Genomic DNA, 19,215 nt, shown 5'->3' on the forward strand with positions numbered 1-19,215 from the left:
AAGAAAGGTTACTGGGAGGAAGAATGATGATTGGTTGGGTCTCAGCACTGTGGGTGAGTACTGTGTATCTACCGCCAAACCTGTTCTTTTATAATATATTTATTTTATTTTTGATCATCAGGTGTTTGTGTAAAACATAATTATTAAAAAAAAAAACACGCCAAACTTTTTTTTCAAACGTGTAGGAAAATTTGGGCGTTATAATTTTGGTTTCTCTGGGAAAGCTGACTTTGCTTAATCTTATGGTTAAAAACAAACAAACAAAAAAAAAAGTCCAAACGGTACTAGTTAAAGAAGTGTCTCTATCTAGAAGTGTCTTTTCCTGCCTGATGAAGAACAACAACTCCTTTTGCTTTCACTTTCCAACTGCAGTAGAGATTTCTAGTAAATCGCGTGGTATTTAAGATGGGAGTGGTTGTGGTCAGTTGTTTTTGTGCCCTGAGAGAATGAAACTATAAACAGTGCATGAGAGGATGGGTGTTGTGTTCAGATCTCTGCCTGAAATCTGATTCTCTTTAGATGATTTTTGGTTGGAGGTTTTTAAAGAAACATTATACTGCCAATGAAAAGGAGCTTTGGACTGTTCTTGGATTAACAGAAAAGGTGAGATTATTATTATTATTATTATTATTATTATTATTATTATTATCTAAATATGAAGTTACATGACTAGAAGTATGTGAGGACATTCAGATTAAAACTCTATATTTTTGCCCTGACAGAAAATCTTCTTTTATTCACGATTAGATTTAAGCAACAACAACAGCTTCCTGCTTCTGTGTAGAAACATCATGGCAGAGACCCAGTATTCTTCTCAGTAAGGTTTACCTTTTAATAATTCCCCCTAAAAACTTGGATATATTAATACCATTTTTCAGACAGAATACAATGACATGGTTTTTTGGTTCTAGTAACCTACTTCCTGTTAATCAATCAGGAAAGTCACGGATATTTAAATTTGAGAGTGTGTTCATGCACTTTAATTAGTAGAATTATGTTTTATGGTGTTATTTATTTAAATGAAATGCACTAGCTACATTAGTTCTCTTGGACTGAGTAGGACTGCAATGGAGACAAATGTGTTTTGTTTTACTGATGGTCATTGACTGATTGGTGAATAATCATCACAGTTTTTTTTAAAAAACACATCACTCACCTAGAGATGTGTGTGGCTGTTAATGACCTTGTTTAAGATGTTCTGGTATTTGAGGAGTATGTGTAATAGTATATGTGTGTAGAGAAGAGTATCGGGAAACATGGTCATTAAAAATGAGTGCAAGGTGTGAACCAGTCCAGATTACAGATTCTGCAAGCAGACAAAAATATCTGCTTCTGCACGTATTTCACTCCGTGGGCCCCATTTATCAACATGTACATGAACAAATTTATGTGTACATCTCTAGTATGAGCATTTACATAAGAAATTTGGTATTCATGAAAATCCTTTAAAACTTCTGAAAAATAGGCCTCATTTACCAGTATTTAATAAAGTGGTGCTGTTGCACTCAGTTTAAAAACATCCATCATAATCCTCTTCAAAACATTTGTTAACTACAAATAAGTCTATGTGGATGCCAAAAAATGAAACCTTATATATATTATTTTTTAATATTAAAAAGGGGGGGGGGGGGGTCGGTTAGGTTAGGGCTGATGTGATGTCAGTGTGTGCCATGCAACTTTCCAGTTGCCCTGAAAACAAGAGTGAAAGAAGAATTAGATGCACATATAAGACCCGGCAACACCACAACCGTGACTGAGCCGACCACATGGATTCGCAATATGGTGACAGTGGTGGTGACAGACGAGACGAGATTCGAATATGCGTTGACCTGAGACCTCTAAACCAAGCACCATGCACATCACAACACATCATACCAACCCTAGAATATGTGCAGTGCAAACTGCCCAAGTCACTCATTTTTCCTTTGTGGATGCCTGTGACGCTTTTTTTGCAGTGCAAGCTTGATGATGAACGCTTTCTGGGCTCTGTGGGGTCGATTTGGAATCTCTGTAGCCCCATAAATCTACCAGTTCAAACTAATTTGAAATTTGCTTGTAATTTGATATCTTCATTGAACGGAGGCGAGACCAATCAGACAGCATTTACAGGAAAATACGTGAGAACACGTGTCTTATTTTCTGACAGTCTCTCACTTCTGCTGAACTCTAGCTTACAGTCATTGTGAGGGAAATGGATAAACACCGATTTTTTTTTTTTAACTAGTAAAGGGGAAACAAACGGAAACATCCTCTGATGCTGAGCTGGAAAACAAGGCGTGTAAATGTCTGTATGAGTTACAGTTTACGTGAACATGATATGAGCAGAGCAGAAGGAAACATAATGTACTCTACATGACTCTGTAGTAGCTAAACCCATACAATGATTGCTTAGCTGTGCCTCCCCTTGGCTAGCAACGCCAAACTAGCCTAGTTAGAAAAGGGTTTTTTTCTTTCTTTGGGGGGGGGTATTTAGAAAAATTTTATCTCTCTGGTAGTCCTACACACAGTGACATAACCGAGGCAAGTTTTATGATAAATCCGTCTTTTTCTGATCATGTCATACATTGACGCTAAAATGACTGAAAGAACTGAGTTTCACTGTGAAGTGTATTTTTGTAGGTTTGAGAGGTTTTGAAAGTAATGTGAAAGCAAAGTAATTAGTAATTTGATTACTATTTACATGCAGTAATCAGTAATGTAATTAGCTTACTGCTGTGATTATCTGTAGTGGATTAATTTTTTTGAGTAACTTATTAACTTGTATCCTAATTTTGTCCTATTTGTTGGTTAGTGAGCAGGACTACTTTTAAATTAGTTTATAGCAGTATTGGCTTTAGATCGGTTAATATACATGCACATAACTTGGTTAACTCTATAACACTGACCATACGAATCATTTTTTTTGATAAGGTAATCAACAACGTTAGAGTTATCACTCGGATATCTAATGCTAGCTGGCTAGCTTGTTGCTAACACGACTTGTTATTGTCCACTGTTGTTGCTGTACTGCCAATAGCCACTCAGGCCTGTTACTGTAAACGTGTGGGGTTTGTTTTTTTTACTTCACACAATGAACATTGCTAAGTGGGAAATGCAATCATTGCAACTTGCAAATTACCACTTACAAGACAACATAACGTTTAAGGTTCTTGTGCATGTGCAGAGGATTGATTCGCTAAACCCTTAACACGTGTGATGCAGATTGGGCAGCAGAATCACAATGTAAATCAAGCAGGGGATGTGGATTAGATTGCCTTAATAAAAGTTTGGAGAGGCCTACATGGATAAATATTTTGTTTTTTATGACAACACTTTCATATTCTTCATATTGAAGTTGCTAAACGTAAGGTAAAATAGAACAGTTTGACTGGATGTTAATAGAACGTTCAATTCACAGGCCTACCTCGGTATGACAAAGCTACGCAACATCTCATTCCCTTCTCAGGGAAAACATGCGTAACCCAGACTTTTCTTTTCAAAGGGATCTCCACGTTGCGTTTAGCATAACACTATGGGAATGAGAATACCTACTCCATCATACCGAGGGTACGGCCTGTTCAAAAAGACCCAAGCCTGAGGGTCACTGCAAGACACTCGAACCTGGGGTGGAATGAATTTGAAGGCTGTAATATCGAATGAATGTGTGTGGCGTAGACCACCCTGCAGCAGCACACACATCCTGTAAGGATACCACTTTGGAAAAAGCCTTCGAGGTGGCGACCCCCCTAGTGGAATGAGCCCTTATGAACAGGAGCGGAGCGAGACCGCGCGCCTCATAAGCAATAGAGACTGCTTCCACTATCCAATTAGAGATGCGCTGCTTTGACACAACATCACCTCTACTGTCGCCACCAAAAAGACTAGCAGCTGCTCTGACTTACGCTACTGGCCGGAGTGGTGGACATAAATACAGAGAGCCCTTACGGGACACAGCAGGTGCATTCTCTCTTGTTCTGGTGTGTGGAACAGCGGAGGGCAGAAAACCTGCAACACCACAGGCTGGGCAGCAGATGTAGGCACCTTAGGAATATAATCCGGCCTAGGATACAGGAAGGCCTTGGCTAAAGTCAAGGCATAAAGGGGCAACTGAGAGAGCTTGTAGATCCTCTACTCGCTTGAGAGATTTCAGGGCCAACAGAAGAGCTACCAAGGCTGACTCTGACTCTAAGAGCTCAAATGGGGCACCTGACAGAACTTCTAGGACAACAGAAGGTCCCAGGAAGGTTTACAGATGGGCCTCAGCCGCCTGACACCATACATAAACCTCGAAGTTAGATAATGTTGCCCTGCAGAGGCTCCATCAACAGGGGCATGGCTGGCCGAAATGGCGGCCACGTAAGCCCTGATTGTAGAAACAGCCCACCCCGCTGAGAACAGTCCTTGTAAGAACTCCAGGACTGTAGCTATTGCGCAGTTCACTGGGTCTAGCTGCCATTCCTCACACCACAAGACAAAAAGCTGCCACTTGAGCACATACAATTCCCTCGTGGATGGTGCTCTAGGGTTCAACATGGTCTTTACAACCTCAGTTCTGAGACCATAATCTATGAGCTGGTGCCCCTCAGGGGCCAGACCCTCAGTTTCCATAGTTCCGGCCTAGTGTGATAAATCAGCGCTCCGGCTTGAGACAGTAGATCCACTCTAAGGGCTCAAATGGGGCACCTGACCAACCTTCCAGGACCACAGAAAGGTCCCAGGAAGGTATGCGCGGCCTGCAGATGGGCCTAAGCCGCCTGACACCACGCATATAACTCAAAATTAGAGGTTGTTGCCCCACAGAGGCTCCATCAACAGGGGCGTGGCTGGTCAAAATGGCGGCCACGTAAACCCTGATTGTAGAAGGAGCCCACTCCGCTGAGAAACGTCCTTGTAAGAACTCCAGGACTGTAGCCATTGCGCAGTTCACTGGGTCTACAGTGGATCCCTGCAGGTGGGAATCTCCCAAGGAGTGCCATCTAGCAGAGGTATTATTTCTGAGAACCATATTCGAGCTGGCCAGTAAGGTGCTACTAGCAGGAGATGTAGACTGTCTTGGCGAACTCTCGCTAGAACTTGTGGGAGCAGAGCGATCGGGAGAAAAGCATACAGATGTGACTCAAGGCTAGAAACCGGGGACATTCATATTCTCAGAGCATGTAGGCATTGCCGCATGACACTGATTACTCTGAGGTTTCATCCTTGAATGAAACCCCCAACTTCTCAGCCACCTCTGAAACGGTCTCCTGTGCAATAGGCCCAATGGTATGACATTGGCTGCTGCTGCCATAAGTTCCAATAGTCTTCCTTAGAGACTGGAGGGGGTGCCAAGATCCAGCTTTATCTTTATCAATGTTGACAGGATTGACACTATGCATGTTGGGGATAGAAATGCCCTCATCGTAGTAGAATCCTTATAACCCCTAGAAAAGTTGTCCACTGCACTGGAGAAAGCATACTTTTCTGAGGTTCAACCTGAGCCCCAACTTCTTCATGTGGGCAAGAACAACATCTCTGTGTTGAACCACCAGTTGAACTCTAAACTAGACCCGGTAACCCCTTTCTATGGTATACCGAACCAATAGAGACACATTTGACAGTAGTTTCCACGCTGCCAGACGGTCTTTTAGTGATGTTAACTATTACACATTCTATTGGAGGGAAAGCATCAAATTTTCGTTGCCCTATGACAGCTCGTTGACCAGAGAACACTGAAAACTTGGGACAGCCTTGGCTAGAGGAGGCCTTACTGTAGCACTGGGGGCTAACTGCCCTAATAACTTGATGTCCCCTGATTCATCCCTCCACGGCCCCTCAGGACTGCTCCTCTTTGTCTTCTTGGCCTTTATGACCATTCTCAGATCAGGCCTAGTAGCAGGCCGCAACTGTGGCCGCCCGGTTCCCCTGGCTATCTGCGAGGATTGGTGGGCTGCCATACTCGCCTTCTGTGTCTCCCTCGCACTAGCGCTGGCCCAGGCTCCACTCATAGATGCCCGGGTGAACTCAACACAACAGGGAAGGAACTGGCTGAATGCCACCATATGTCGAGCTCACTCAGCAGGTCTGCTTGGTAGGCCTGCAACACTGTCATTGTATGTAGTGACCCACAAGCACGACTAATACTGCATAGTCCTTGCCCACCAGTGCCACGGTGGCCTTACACGGCTTGGATGGCAAAGCCGGCCCCCCTAATTACCTGCCGTTGATGGAGAGAGGTAGCTTGCAAGCGCCTCCTCCACCTTCAGCATAGCTAAATAGCCATGCGTTCATTCCCCACAATGACGGAATAATCCAACTTTGTGGGGTTATAAATATGGCTTATGCATAGTTTTCCCCCAGAAGCCTGATATTTTGTCATGCACTTCTGGAAGACAGGGGAGTTTCTGCAGTGTGAGGGATTTACTTTCACTGGGGAGAAAAAGGCTCATCCAGCCTTAGTAATCACTTCAAGCAGCGCTTTATATGCTGCTCTCAGTTTTTAGCACATCCTTCTGGCTCCTCGTAGTCAGAGAGGAATTATTACTATTATTTTTGTGCGTGTGTGTGTGCGGTTTTTAAATTTTTTTATTTTTTGGCTTTCCACAGCGGAAGGTGGAGTCGTGACATGAGTTCCAAAATCCAGCGGAGAGCCAGACCTGGAAGACAGAGCAAGAGATAGAGCAGCACATGTCTCCGGCTCCTCTTCTGGTTCCATAAGAGATCCCCTGGACCCGAGATGGCTAGCTGCCTCGGCAGCAGCCGGCCCAAATCCACAATGCTCTGAAACCAACTCGCTTCGGCTTCCAAGAAGAGAGCGAGTTGCGAGCGGAGCTGCCTAATGTAGGCATTATAATGCTCTACCCTAGACTCTTCACACAGAAAGTGTGCACTACTCCCCGTGATGAAACGGGAGCAAGGCGTAACACACTTCCTGAATTCTCTCACTCATTTTTTTCTTCTCTCTCTCTTTTTTTTTTAAAGGGATAGAAAAGTCCAGAGATTTTGAGAAATGATAGAGAGGAAATGAAGCGTCTTTTTGTTTCTTTACACAGACAACCAACATTCAGTCTTTCACTGGAGATAATAAGGCTGACGGCACGTTTCACAGGTGCCATATATACAGTATCTCACAAAAGTGAGTACACCCCTTACATTTTTGTAAATATTTGATTATATCTTTTCATGTGACAACACTGAAGAAATGACACTTTGCTACAATGTAAAGTAGTGAGTGTACAGCTTGTGTAACAGTGTACATTTGCTGTCCCCTCAAAATAACTCAACACACAGCCATTAATGTCTAAACCGCTGACAACAAAAGTGAGTACACCCCTAAGTGAAAATGTCCAAATTGCGCCCAATTAGCCATTTTCCCTCCCCGATGTCATGTGACTTGTTAGTGTTACAAGGTCTCAGGAGTGAATGGGGAGCAGGTGTGTTAAATTTGGTATTATCGCTCTCACACTCCCTCATACTGGTCACTGGAAGTTCAACATGGCACCTCATGGCAAAAAACTCTTTGAGGATCTGAAAAAAAGAATTGTTGCTCTACATAAAGATGGCCTAGGCTATAAGAAGATCGCCAAGACCCTGACACTGAGCTGCAGCATGGTGGCCAAGACCATACAGCGGTTTAACAGGACAGGTTCCACTCAGAACAGGCCTCGCCATGGTCGACCAAAGAAGTTGAGTGCACGTGCTCAGCGTCATATCCAGAGGTTGTGTTTGTGAAATAGACGTATGAGTGCTGCCAGCATTGCTGCAGAGGCTGAACTCGTGGGGGGTCAGCCTGTCAGTGCTCAAATTGCATCACTGTATCAAATTGGTCTGCATGGCTGTCGTCCCAGAAGGACGCACTAAAGATGATGCACAAGAAAACCCGCAAACAGTTTGCTGAAAACAAGTAGACTAAGGACATGGATTACTGGAACCATGTCCTGTGGTCTGATGAGACCAAGATAAACTTATTTGGTTCAGATGGTGTCAAGCGTGTGTGGAGGCAACCAGGTGAGGAGTACAAAGACAAGTGTGTCTTGCCTACAGTCAAGCATGGTGGTGGGAGTGTCATGGTCTGGGGCTGCATGAGTGCTGCTGGCACTGGGGAGCTACAGTTCATTGAGGGAACCATGAATGCAAACATGTACTGTGACATACTGAAGCAGAGCATGATCAGTATGCAGTATTCCAGCATGATAACGACCCCAAACACACGTCCAAGACGACCACTACCTTGCTAAAGAAGCTGAGGGTGAAGGTGATGGACTGGCCAAGCACGTCTAAAAACCTAAACCCTATTGAGTATCTGTGGGGCATCCTCAAACAGAAGGTGGAGGAGCACAAGGTCTCTAACATCCACCAGCTCCGTGATGTGGTCATGGAGGAGTGGAAGAGGACTCCAGTGGCAACCTGTGAAGCTCTGGTGAACTCCATGTAAAAGAGGGTTGGAAAATAATGGTGGCCACACAAAATATTGACACTTTGTGCCCAATTTGGACATTTTCACTTAGGGGTGTACTCACTTTTGTTGCCAGCGGTTTAGACATTAATGGCTGTGTGTTGAGTTATTTTGAGGGGACAGCAAATTTACACTGTTACACAAGCTGTACACTCACTACTTTACCTTGTAGCAAAGTGTCATTTCTTCAGTGTTGTCACATTAAAAGATATAATCAAATATTTACAAAAATGTGAGGGGTGTACTCACTTTTGTGAGATACTGTATATCACGCGATGCGCTTAATCGCCACGTCACTTGATCATGGCAGGCCTATAAATAGGCATGCTTTTACACAAAGGGCGCACGGTGGCTTAGTGGTTAGCACGTTCACCTCACACCTCCAGGGTCGGGGGGTTCGATCCCTGCAGCTCTGTGTGTGCGGAGTTTGTATGTTCTCCCTGTGCTGCGGGGGTTTCCTCTGGGTACTCTGGTTTCCTCCCCCAGTCCAAAGACATGCATGGTAGGCTGATTGGCATGTCCAAAGTGTCCGTAGTGTGTGTGTGTGTGTGTGTGATTGTGCCCTGGGATGGACTGGCACCCTGTCCAGGGTGTACCCCGCCTTGTGCCCCATGCTCCCTGGGATAGACTCCAGGTTCCCCGCAACCCTGAAAAGGAGTAAGTGGTAGAAGATGGATGGATGGATTTTACACAAGCTTCAGATGCTGGTCGCGTGTGTCATAGTGTTATGCTAAACGCAACCTTTTGAAAAAGAACTTACATTAACATAATTATATAACAGAAACACAAAGATTTTTAAAGAAATAGTCATTAAATTGGTTATGTCGTGTCAAAAAATTACTAGCGGTGCTAATTACCTTTATCATAAGTGATCATACTCAAAAGCCCAACTGAAGGTGAAAATCTTGAACACGCTGGATAAGAGAAGCAGAAATCCAGTTTATTGTTCAAAAACACGAAATACAATCAGTGAGATATCCCAAAGTGATCTGAATCTATACACAGACTTAATGCCCTATTTATAGTCTGATCTTTAGTCTATGTCCAATTTTCTCATTCTTTTGAAATCCCAATATGTTTTACTGATGTCTTTTTTTGATTTCCCCTTAATCTCTACTTTTCTCACTTTGGAATCCCCTTAAAACCCATTTTCAGCCATTGGATAACTCCTTATCGCCATGTTTTTCTTTCTGGTATTTAAAACTTTTCCAAGTCCCTCACTGGCATTCCTACTTCCTACTAACTGAGCTGTGCGCATCTCACCGTACCATCGTCCTGGACATTTTTGGATATTTTAGCACTTCTTCATTATGGGTGAGATATTTTTTATTATTGCTTAGTTACACACATTTTCTTTCTAATCCTAAACTTGTTATATGTTTTTGGTGCTTCTTATAGAGTGTGTGTGTGTGTTTCCACTTTACGCTCTTTCCAAGCATTGTATTTGTCACGAAACGGGACTGGAAGCGGGAGCAGGTGCAGATCAAAGTCTTTAGTTTATACTTAGCAGAATACACCGGTAACGCGGTCTAGACGGGCTTTACTTGAACACTGGATCCGAAGCAAGGACCTCAGACAAGACATGACAACAAGACCGCTTAGCATGCTAACGCATTCTTCCTTCAAACTCTCACGCAACATAACTACCGTAAATACTGCGCGAAGTGCGCAGCCACACGAAGGGTTTAAATACCTAACACAATCAACCTGAAATATCGACACCTGGATTAATTTAAGACACACCCTCGACAAACAACCAATCCTTAAACAGGGAGTAAATCAAAACAAACGAACCACGCGTGTCCATACAGAGTCTCGTGCACGCGCGCTCAGCAGCAGTCTTTGCGCTTCGACGCCGCAGCGCCCTCTGCCGGCGGGAGTGTAACAGTATTGATACCTGTTTCTTACATTTTTGGATTTACATTTATTCACTTAGCAGACGCTTTTATCCAAAGCGACTTACAAATGAGAAAAATACAAGCAAAGCGATATATCAAGCAGAGAACAATACAATAAGCGCTACCATACACGATCCGTTAATTGAATTCCAGAAGAAGCAAAGTGCACAGAGTAGAGGTGTAAGTGCATTTATTTATTTATTATTATTATTTATTTATTTATTTATTTATTAATTGTGAGTTGGTTAGGTGTTCATGGAAGAGGTGGGTCTTTAGCTGTTTTTTGAAGATGGTGAGAGATTCTGCGGTCTGGATTCCACCACCGAGGAACAGTTAGTGTGAATGTTCTGGAAAGGGACCTTGCGCCATGCTGAGTTGGAACTGCTAAACGTCTTTGCATGTGCTTGTACATGTATATAAGGAAAAATCTAAGTGTTACCACTACTATTTTATCTCATTTTCATTCTCTCTCTGTTCTCTGTCCATCTCTGACCAACGCCCTCCTGCCGCTGGACTCTCTCTCTCTCTCGGCTGCTCAATCTCACAGGCCTGGGTGAATATCTGTGTTATCAGCTGGCACATTTGGCAGTGGATGTTACAGCTCTGCTGGAACGTCTCTGCTCTTCAACTGTACCCTCAGGGCTTCCTTATCCTCCCACTTATCGTATCATTCCATCAATGACCTATGCTCATGCTTGTACTCAAACTGAGGCTCATCTGTTTCCATAACCTCTGTGGAGGGCCCGTTTATTCTTCCCTCTGATGATGATGGTAGCTTTGCTACAAACACACTACCATATTACCCATCACCTACTGATTATTCTCTGACAAGTCCTGTTCCCTCCCCAGTGTATGATGTGCATGATGGTGGTTCCCAATAAACTACATACTCTGTTACCCTTGTGTTTTAAATTTACCCTTGTGTTTTAAATTTATTCCCACAGTTAACTCATCCATGATTATTTCAGATATTTTTTTAAAACCAAAACTGACCACACAATGCTCTTAGTGGTCAATATCACATAATAACCAGCGGGGGTATGAATAAGTATGTAATAAGCCATCTTATATAGATTTATGCATGTGAGTGTGAGCTACACCTTCAGTCATAAACATAGTTTAGACCCTGGTGAAAGGGAGCGTACATGTGTACAATGCTCATTGCAGAACCGAAGGGCCTCTTACATGCAACAAGGTTTCTCGACAACCTCACTTCACTGCTCCACACTTGCTAACACCTTGTGCTCATTTTTAATGACCACACTTGCTGCTACTGCCCTGCATGCTCTGGATGACTGCTCTAATACTCCTAATTATCATAATAAGCATATGGTTCAAACACCATGAACATGTTTTATCAGGTTACTTATATTGTAGGAAGATGCTGTAGTTCCTTCTCCTGATGTTTTCACAGAATCGTTCATTAGTGCGACAATGTACAGTATCACATGGTATCACCTGGTTTTGGTTTTTGGTATCGGAGCAAGATTCTGAGTACGAGTCAATAAGTGTGGTATCAGACCAATACCCGATAATCATATAGGTGTCGAGGCAACTCTATCAAAGAATAAAATTCAGAAAAATTTATTCTTATAAAATGGCAACAAAAAAAAAGTGACACAATAGCATAGTTAAGGAAATTAAAATGATCTATTTTTTGTGTAGGAATGAAGACAACTCAAGAGAAGAACGATTAAATGAAAGCATAGGAAACAGCAGATCAGAAGAAGGATTCATCACCAGATATATTCTGAACACCAGGACTGTAACTGAGGGTGAAAGACTGAAGAGAGTGGTATTTGGAAAAAAGGACGAGAACAAACCTCACAAAACCATATTAATTGTTGGAGAAACAGGAACAGGAAAGTCAACTATCATCAATGCCATGGTCACCTACATGCTGGGTGTTGGTAGTGAAGACAGAATTTGGTGTGAGATCATAGAAACAAAAGAAAACCAAACTTATTCTCAGACAAATGCAGTCACAGTGTATGACGTGTTTACTAAACACAGCCCGTTCTCTCTGACCTTCATCGACACGCCTGGGTTTGGAAGCACAGAAGGTATAAATAAGGATATAAAAATTGCTGAGAGTTTACTCGAGTTATTTAGATCTGAAGATGGAGTTAGTGAAATTGATGCAGTGTGTTTTGTAGTGACATCACTCACCTCTCGATGCACTGAACGACAGCGGTATGTTTTTAATGCAGTTCTCTCTTTATTCGGCCGCGACGTGGATAAAAACATCGTTGTGTTCATCACACATGCCTCCAGAAAGCCTAATAATGCTATTAAGGCCATCAAGGAGTCGAAAATCCCATGTGCTCAGGATGATAGAGGGGAGCCTGTGTATTTCAGGTTCGACAACAGTCACTGTGAAGACTTTAATGATGAGGGATTATTTGGTGACTATCAAGCATCATGGGATCTGTTAAAGACAACCATGGAGAACTTTCTGACCTTTCTGAACGAAATTAAACCCATAAACATGAAGTTGACTGTAGCAGTGCTGAGAAGCCGCAAACAACTGACATCATCCATCTTCAATTTAAAGGACAAAATAAAATACAACGAACTAAAGCAAAGGGAACTTGAGCAGACAAAAGAGGCTTTACAGAAACATGAGAGAGAAAAAGACAATAATAACTTTGAATGTACAGTGGATGAGGCTTACAAAGAAAAGGTACCTATAGAATATCGGTGGTGGCACTTCGGAAGCAAAGAGGCTACTTGCTGTACAGTCTGTGAGGAGAACTGCCATTACCCAGGATGCTGGTGGGTAAGAGATCTTTCCTGGTGTAGTGTCATGTCTGGGGGGAACTGCACAGTGTGTACTGGAAGGTGTCACTACACTAAACATGTTAAAGAGGGGAAAATCTATCAGGGAAAAACAAGGAAGGTCAGGAAGACTATGGAAGATCTGAAACAGAAATACGAGACAAAGTCTGACAAGACAAAGAGTTTGATAATTCGACTGGAGGATGAAATTGCAGAACAAGAAAACGAAAAGATCAGACTGGTGGAAGAATGTTATCAGTGTGTGGTTAAACTGGAGGAGATCGCCTTAAATACTGACTCTGTGTATACACTGCACCATCTGGACTTTTTGATCGAGAAAGTGAAGGAAACAGGAAACACAGATCGAGTGCAGAGACTTGAAGAGATTAAAGAAAGAGCTGATGATAAACAGTTGGCACAGGCAAGACAATGGTTCAGTGCAATGTGTCACTAATAAATGCATAATGGTGAAAAACAGACGTTTATATGAGTAAATAAAGTAGAATTGTCGGTTATTGTTCATTTTAATCATCATTATTCTTATCAGGGTCTAAAGGTAATTTAATAATGTGAACTAAAGAACTATTGTTGCTAAAGGAGGTTCTACATGTTATTGAATTATAGAGTGCACTTATAGATTGTATTTGCACAACAAAACAAATAAAAAACAAACGGGGGGAAACAGGAGTCAGTGTTTGTGACAGAACTATAAGAAATCGTCTGAAGGAAATGGATTTGCGTATAGAAAACCGAATGAAAACCAGCACTGACGCCTAAACAGAAGAAAACAAGGTTACAGTGGGCTAAAGAGAAGCGGTCATGGAGTGGATGATTGGATGAAAGTGATGTTCAGTGACGAAGCACAAATCTGCACTGGCCAAGGAGACGATGCTGGAACTGTTGTCGTTCCGGACACTTTTCTCATTCGATTGTTGGAAAATGAAGTGATTGTTCAGGATGATAATGCATCTCACCACAGAGCAAAGAGTGTTAAAGCTTTTCTTCAGGAAAGGCAGATCAACTCCATGACGTGGCCAGCACACACGGGAAAATGGGCCTGTGTATGCCCGTGTAGATATTCCATTAAAAATCAGCTGGAATCGTCTTTTAAAACATTAACAATGTCTAGACTGTATTTCTGATTCTTTCTTTAAAAAAAATAATTCATTATTTTTGGTTGATTTACTTTAAATTTCATCATTTTAACTGTAATTGCTTGCAAAAACCTCCTGTGGTCAGTAGGGCCTCAGGATGAATAAGCTTGGCTGTTTATTTTATATTATTGTTGTTGTTGTTGTTGTTGTTGTTGTTGTTGTGTTTGAGAAATCTAATGCAGTTTTGTTCCTTCATACAATGTTGAGAGAATCAGTTTGAAGACCAGATGGTGGTGGTATCTATGTTAGTAATGTCTAGTGTAATGTGAGTGTAAAAAATGTTAAATAAATAAATAACCTACAAAGTCAACTGATAATTGTGAAGCTTTGTTAAATCAAATGTTGCACCAGTTGTGGTGAATTTTATAGGAAAAGATTTATTTAAAGGTGAAACAACATGATTATTCATTTCTCAGGTAACTGTTTGTCATGGCAGTTTATTTATTTACTTACTTATTTACATTTAATATGAAAAAGATTGGTGTAGTATTGTAAAAAAAAAAAAAAAAAAAAAGTTTAAAATTCCCCTCAATTTCGGGTTGAATATCTCTGGTGGGGGACCAGACACGAACCTGGTTCTTTCCCCACAGAACAGTAGTCCTTTATAGTAGCTGTAAATATTTTGAGTTTGAGATCCCACTGGTTACAGAGTTAGGGCTAATAGAAATCTGGGCTAAAAGCCTGCTTTCAGATTTCAGGTTCGTATCTTGTCCCGCACCAAAGATATTCAACCCAAAAGTGAGGGAGTTTTTTAAAAATGGCACTTTCTTGCCCCATAAGAAGAAATAAAAGAAGTCTCAAACCTGAAGAGTTCTGCATGCACTTAGCTAGGTACCCTCTAAAATTAAGACTAAGACTAGAACCCTTCCCATTAAAAATTGACTAAATGTAGAGATGTGAGCAAACTTAAGCATCACATTTGGTCTTAAGTTCTAAGTCTAAGAGCCTCAAATGTGCAAAATGTTTATCTAGGACCAGCATGAGCCGAGGTATTGGGGTTTCTGTAATCAGTCGTACAACCTCGATTCCAAAAAAGTTGGGACGCTGTGTAAATTGTAGCCTAAATAAAAAAAGAATGCAATGATTTGCAAATCTCATAAACTCACGTGTTATTCACAATAGAACATAGAAAACATATCAAATGTTTAAATTGAGGAAATGTACCATTTTAAGGGAAACATAAGATGATTTTGAATTTGATGGCAGCATCACGTCTCAAAAAAGTTGGGACTCGGGCAACAAAAGGCTGGAAAAGTAAGTGTTACTAAAAAGAAACAGCTGGAGGAACATTTTGTAACTAATGAGGTTAACTGGCAACAGGTCAATAACATAGCTGGGTATAAAAAGAGGATCTTAGAGAGGCGGAGTCTCTCAGAAGTAAAGATGGGATGGAATCTGGATAGAAGCAGATGTTGCTCTAAAACCTGTATATACCTTTCCAGATGTGCAAGCTGCCCGTAACATAGGCACTTCCTTAAAATGTCTTTATTTTATATGGAGAAGTGGGAATTTATACCATCTATCAATCTATCATGGATTAAGGAAGGGGAAAAAGTCTTCATACTTTTTTTTTAAATTTAGAAAAACATACACGGGCGTTAAAAACAATCAATAAACTTAATATAAATGACCGAATAAGTGAAGAGCAAATATTGACCGATGCATGCATTTCTTCTTTTTATGGGAATCTTTAATAAATCAAGGTATTCTGAGAGAAATTGTGATCTTTTTTTCTCCTTTTTAAGTGACAAAGTGCCCATTATAGATAATGATATGAAAAACATTAGTGAGGTTGAGATCACTATTTCTGAATTAGATATACATCCCCAACGTACTGTCGGTATTACAATAGAATTTTCTAAACATTTTTTGGAAGATATTAGAATCCTTCTGACCGAAGCATTAAAAGATTATATAAATAAAACAAAATTGTCCACAACAACGAAACATGGTTTGATGATCCTCATCCCTAAGTCGAACAAAGACAAGTTATTTTCAGGCAATTGGAGTGCAATAACTCATTATTCATAGTTATAGTCATAGTCATAATCATAGTCAAGCTTAATTTTATCTTTGGACTTTTTCAAGGCATTCGATATCCTTGAGCATCCTTTTTTGGAAAGTCTTTGGAAATTTTTGGTTTTGGCCCTGTGTTCTGTAAATGGATTCCCATGTTTTATAGTGAAATTTATAGCAGGATGTCCTTTAGTAAAGTCTCATCACCCAAATTTCAAATTGAAAGAGGAATTCGGCAAGGTTGCCCTATTTCTCCATTATTGTTTAATTTGGCAGGAGAACTATTGTCTCAATGGCTGCATCCAAACTGGCGTGTTACCCTACTACACAGTAAGCGATCAGCAGTACGCCCGAGTTCTCAGTAGACGAGAAATACCCGGATGGTGTACTGCTTCTGGCGAGATTCTGTAGTATGCAACCGATAGACACTACATGAGTCAAAAATTCCCATAATTCAACACGACTGATGTAGAAGATAGTAATCATAGAAGACTCTTTTTAAGTATTAAAGCTCGGTTAAACAGGACTTGTTTAACAATACCGGAATAAAGTGTTAACTTGTTGAAGGTTTAAATAAGAAAACAGTTGTCACAGCGTTTGAACCGTTTTTTGTGATCTCCATCATGCCTTAGCCGGCCAAGCTAACGTCAACGAATTTACCTCAGCCTGTTAACCCCGCCCACATTACATCACTAATTCAGTTAACTTTCCTGATGTGTATTTTGGTGCGGTTGCTTTAATCTGGTGGTCCCTTTAAGAGTTTTGTGTTTATGATGACATCGAAGGTCACATGACAACGTCACCATGGTGGATGTAGTATGTCTGGGATTGTAGTAATGCACACCCATACTGATTAGCATGTACTGTTTCACCGGCTGTGCAGTAGCTACTGCATCAAATTCAGTACATCAATACATACTGTCACAGTACGTGATTTCGGACTCAGCCTTTGAGCTTTAACTATGGGGAAGTAGTGTTGGAAATCTGATTCATTTCCACAAACCAGATCTTTTGGACGGTTTGTTTCAATGAACCGGTTCAAAAAACCGATTCATCAGTTCCTTCGCATCATCAAGCAGGGCTTGATGGATCAGGTGGTAGAGCGGGTTGTGCACTAATCATAAGATTGGCGGTTCGATTCCCGGCCCACGTGACTCCACATACTGAAGTGTCCTTGGGCAAGACACTGAACCCCAAGTTGCTCCCGATGGCAAGTTAGCACCTTGCATAGCAGCTCTGCTACCGTTGGTGTGTGTGTGTGTGAATGGATGAATGAGACAGAGTGTAAAGCGCTTTGGATAAAAGCGCTATATAAGTGCGCCATTTACCAAGCAAGGGTGCCAATGCGTATTTCTGTTCTAACAATGCAGTGTCAAGTTATATCAATGAAACCTTCATATAAAGCTTCATTTCCTGAGGAGGCTCAGGTCCTTCAATGTATGCAGCGAGATGCTCCAGATGTTTTATCAGTCTGTTGTTGTGATCACCGTCTTCTTTGCTGTGGAGTGTTGGGGTGCCGGCATCAAAGCAAAGGACGCTAACAGACTGAACAAACTCATAAAAACGTCTGAGTCTGTAGTCGGCACGAAGGTTGTCGCTGTGGAGGAGGTGGTTAGAGACAGAATGCAGTCAAAACTGCTGTCAATTAGGGACCACTATTCCAACCCTCTCCACAACACACTAGAGAAAATCAAGATCATCTTCAGCAACAGGCTTATTCAACCCCGCTGTTTAAAGGAACATTACAGGAAATCATTCCTGCCTGCTGCCATCAAACTTTATAACTCATCTGCCCCGTCAGACCTCACCCGCCCTTGTTAGATGAATCCATCTGAGCCTATTAGACCTACGGTCAGGAACCGGACTTTAAGTTACCTCTCATCTTTTGCACTCCACACTCCACTTATATAGAATATTTATCATATGTATAATAATTAGAATCATTTGTATATATCTGGTGCATGATTTCTGCGTATACCATATCTACATTACATTTATCATATTTATATCATATTTATACAGTATATGGGATCTATTCATCTACATGGCAAGTTTTTAAGACATTTGTGTGAATGCATATTGTTGATTACTGCCTATCATTCACTGAAGGTAAAGGTGTTTGTGGTCACAGTTTCATTCGCTGATCCTTCATGTCGGATACGACTGATCAATATCGAGTAGCCTACATCTTGGACAAGTTTCCTACATGAGAGTTTTGTACCTACAGCACACATTACAGATACTGATGCACAAACACGGATATGTTCTATGCATTTAAAGTTTATAGAAAGAATAAATAGTCTTATAAACTCCATGATTTAGCTTAACAACTTAAAATATAATCTGCATGCACAATAAACTACAGTAAAATTTATTTATATCTCATGATAGAAAGGTTTTTCAGCGTTTTAATAACAATTTTAGACAACTTGTCATAAGCATATTTCCAGTACGTTTGGTCTGTTATTAAAGAAAATTAAAGTTCTTGGAGTCCCCACCGCCGCCAAAATGTTTCATTTAAAATTTTTATTTACTTTAGCGCTTATTTTATTTTTTATTTTTCTCATAATTATGTTAGATGGCTAGTTACAGCTGTCTGATAGTGAGCTAACTTTAGATAAAGAAAGACTGCTTGAATGTTAAAATTATAACCTAGCAACTGTTCAGAGACAAACGCGTATTCTGTGTCGATAAATTAAGTGTACCAAACAATCATAAAAAAGAAGAGTTATATCTTACCGTCACTGTGAGGTAAAAATGAGGATCCACTCATTTTGGCTCTTTTTGAAAATTGAGGATTCACTCATCTAGCACACGTGAGTGTGTTTAGAGTTTTCTTGTGAAAACAAAAACCCCTGTAATTTGGATTAATTATGAAACTGGGACAATTATGGACGGTGTTTTACGTTTCTAGTAGTTGTAACATCATCAAGTAAAATGCCTACTTCAAATTCTCGAG

At 41.0% G+C, this 19,215-nt stretch overlaps 1 protein-coding gene across 3 annotated transcripts; it reads left to right on the forward strand.

The window, feature by feature from the left end:
- Positions 1-275: 275 nt before the first annotated feature.
- Positions 276-14,550, forward strand: LOC108263717 (uncharacterized). Of its 3 annotated transcripts, none has more exons than XM_047157767.2 (3): positions 276-603; positions 723-817; positions 11,974-14,550. In XM_047157767.2, exons 1-3 carry the CDS (start codon positions 520-522, stop codon positions 13,538-13,540), a joined length of 1,746 nt encoding a protein of 581 aa, XP_047013723.1. In that variant the 5' UTR covers positions 276-519; the 3' UTR covers positions 13,541-14,550. The 3 variants fall into 3 exon arrangements, with proteins under 3 accessions (XP_047013723.1, XP_047013759.1, XP_017318564.2); XM_047157803.2 differs by having other exon boundaries at positions 278-603; positions 748-817; XM_017463075.3 differs by lacking the exons at positions 276-603; positions 723-817 and adding an exon at positions 10,554-10,861.
- Positions 14,551-19,215: the final 4,665 nt, after the last annotated feature.

This window comes from Ictalurus punctatus, chromosome 1 (genome assembly GCF_001660625.3).
Source record: "Ictalurus punctatus breed USDA103 chromosome 1, Coco_2.0, whole genome shotgun sequence".
Taxonomy (NCBI): Eukaryota; Metazoa; Chordata; class Actinopteri; order Siluriformes; family Ictaluridae; genus Ictalurus; species Ictalurus punctatus.